General features: G+C 31.2%; 1 protein-coding gene across 13 annotated transcripts in view; it reads right to left on the reverse strand.

Moving 5' to 3' along the window:
• LOC128685738 (zinc finger and BTB domain-containing protein 7A) overlaps positions 1 to 2,500 on the reverse strand; it is a 653,624-nt gene that overhangs the window by 287,941 nt on the left and 363,183 nt on the right. Inside the window, exon 6 of one of the 13 annotated variants that reach the window (XM_053772332.2) lies at positions 1,859 to 2,455. The exons of 10 other annotated variants lie outside the window; for them this stretch is intronic. In XM_053772332.2, the coding sequence (XP_053628307.1) occupies positions 1,985 to 2,455 (471 nt within the window). In that variant the 3' untranslated portion in view covers positions 1,859 to 1,984. Of the gene's footprint in view, positions 1 to 1,858; positions 2,456 to 2,500 lie in introns of those variants that run through there. 2 more of the 13 variants (XM_053772320.1, XM_070087956.1) reach the window with 2 other exon arrangements.

Here is a 2,500-nt window from a genome sequence, read left to right on the forward strand (position 1 = left end):
GCCATGGATACCAAAACCGTGGCTAGTAGCAAACCCTATATGTAAGTCCTATACATACCTATTATGAAGTTTAATTGATAAATTATGCACAATACATGGAGAATTATCACTGTTTCATTGATGGGAAGCACTTCACAGCTTCTCTTAGGCTTTGAAGAACTGCCAGCTTCTCTACTTTTGTGCTCTGGGGCCATCATTATGCAAAATTAAGGGTTATTGTTGGGACACACTAAACCGTGGATAACTGAAACCGCAGATACCAAATCAGTGGATACGGGTTTCTCCTGTATATAGAAAACTTGCAAAAAATGTGTACAAGAAAAATGCATTGTACTTGACAAAGATGATACTGCTTGAACAGTGCACAGAGGTACAGTTTAGAGCTTATTTACAAGCAAAGCACAAGGCATAGCCTGAATTTACTGTCTACATTTTGACAAAGAAAAGCATATCTAAAAAAGTATTAAGTTTATTGAGCATGTGCCTAATACACTATGTCAAAGTAATGAGAAAATTACTGTAACCATTATACTTCAATACTGTTTGTTTAATACAAAAGTAATTTTGGTTTAAAAACCTGGCAGTTTTGAAGGAGCAAAAACAGTTTTTTTTTTTTTATAAAAATTTCTAGTACTAAAGTTATTGTTTATGAATGAATCTTTCAAATTAATCAAATGCTCTTCCTAGCGCTCAAACTAACGTCAATGTTTATAAGCGTGTTGTAGGTTTAATTCACTTACAAAGTGCACTTCAGTTATCAAAAGTTACTAAAAATCTGGTCAACTTTTTTAAACCATGCAGCTAGGTAACAAAATAAGCCATCTTATTTTTTTAATAAAATGATGCCTTGTACTGACTCACTGACAAGTTTAAAATCTCATGAAATTTACTTAAACGTTTTTTTTTTTTTTTTTACAAATTCTAGTATCTATCATACAAGTGTTAAAAAATATAAGATCCACAATATATTAAAATATCCTAAAATTTCTTTACAAAATTGTGTACCTTAAACAGCATTCTTGTTACTTATCCTTTTATCAGCCTCTAAACACTACATAAAATATCTAGAGTAAATTATACAAGGAGCAGACAATTATTGTACCATATTGAAGATCCAGACCTGTACGTCTGTGCCAGTGAGATCATTTTCAACTTTAACCTACTTACATACTAATGGATTAAGTTTCCTACCTAAAGAAAATAAATACAAATATTCATTTAATAGCATATAAATACTTTACACAATGTGTTGCATTCATGAAATAAAAGTCAACATTTTCTAATAGATAATACCAAACCTAGGAGAAATATTAAGTAATCTTGACCAATGAGTCACACTTTATAATATCAATGTAACATTACCTATTTTCTCAATGAAACATAACTAATATTATGCATGTCTAATTAATAATCAACAACTGTTACAAGGTGTCATGAATGAATTAAAACTTATTTAATACGTCATGCAAACACAAACGCTCTCAAGTGCCAATGTATGATCTCTCTATGTTGCAGATTTTAAATGCTCATCATTATCATCATCTTTGAAGAAGCAAATTAGAAATACTGATCCATTGCACGATAAATTTCAACACATCACTTCAATATTTAATAATGTTAACTACAGGTTGTAATCTATTACAAATTCAGGAGAACTTGAAAATGTAATTCCACCATACTGATTAACATTAATATATCTTAAAATTGTATAATTATGACAAGAAAATTTAAACTTATATAATTATACATCAACATTACATACTTTCATCGTGTTTGGAGGAAAAAATCCAATTCAAAATGTATGCATGTTTCTTAATAAATAGCAAATAATACAATTTCATAAAATTACCTAACTTACGTTAATTTTATGCACTTTTAATACCTAAATAAAATGTGTATATACAATGCAAAAATCATCTGACGAGAACATGCAATGATGACAGAAAAATAAAGTGACTAGCAAGTTTAACTATGTTTTAATAAATTATTTATGATGTTTTTGAAGATGACTCTGAAGGGCAGATCTTTGAGAAGCACGGTAGGGGCAACTTGGACATGAATAAGGTTTTTCTCCAGTATGAATTCGAATATGATTGTTCAATGTATTTTTTGTTGATGATCGGAAAGGGCAATGTGGACATGGAAAAGGCTTCTCTCCTGTATGTGTACGTATATGCTGTATTAATTTGTCTTTTTTAGTGGCACAATATGCACAATAAGGACAAGTAAATGGTTTTTCTCCAGTATGTACACGCACATGTTGTATCAATTTGTCTTTGGTGGTAGCACTATGAGGACAATAAGGACAATTATATGGTTTCTCTCCTGTATGGGTTCGAATATGTTTTGTCATGTGATCTTTCCTATCTGTGGAATATTTGCAGTAAGGGCACTGATGCAACTTGTTGGTGGCCCCTCTCCTGCTATTCCTCGAGCCATCTTTGTTCAGTCCCACCTGTCGGGAATGCCTATCTTAATTACTGTCATAAGTCAAATTCTA

Source organism: Cherax quadricarinatus, chromosome 23 (genome assembly GCF_038502225.1).
Source record: "Cherax quadricarinatus isolate ZL_2023a chromosome 23, ASM3850222v1, whole genome shotgun sequence".
Classification (NCBI taxonomy): domain Eukaryota; kingdom Metazoa; phylum Arthropoda; class Malacostraca; order Decapoda; family Parastacidae; genus Cherax; species Cherax quadricarinatus.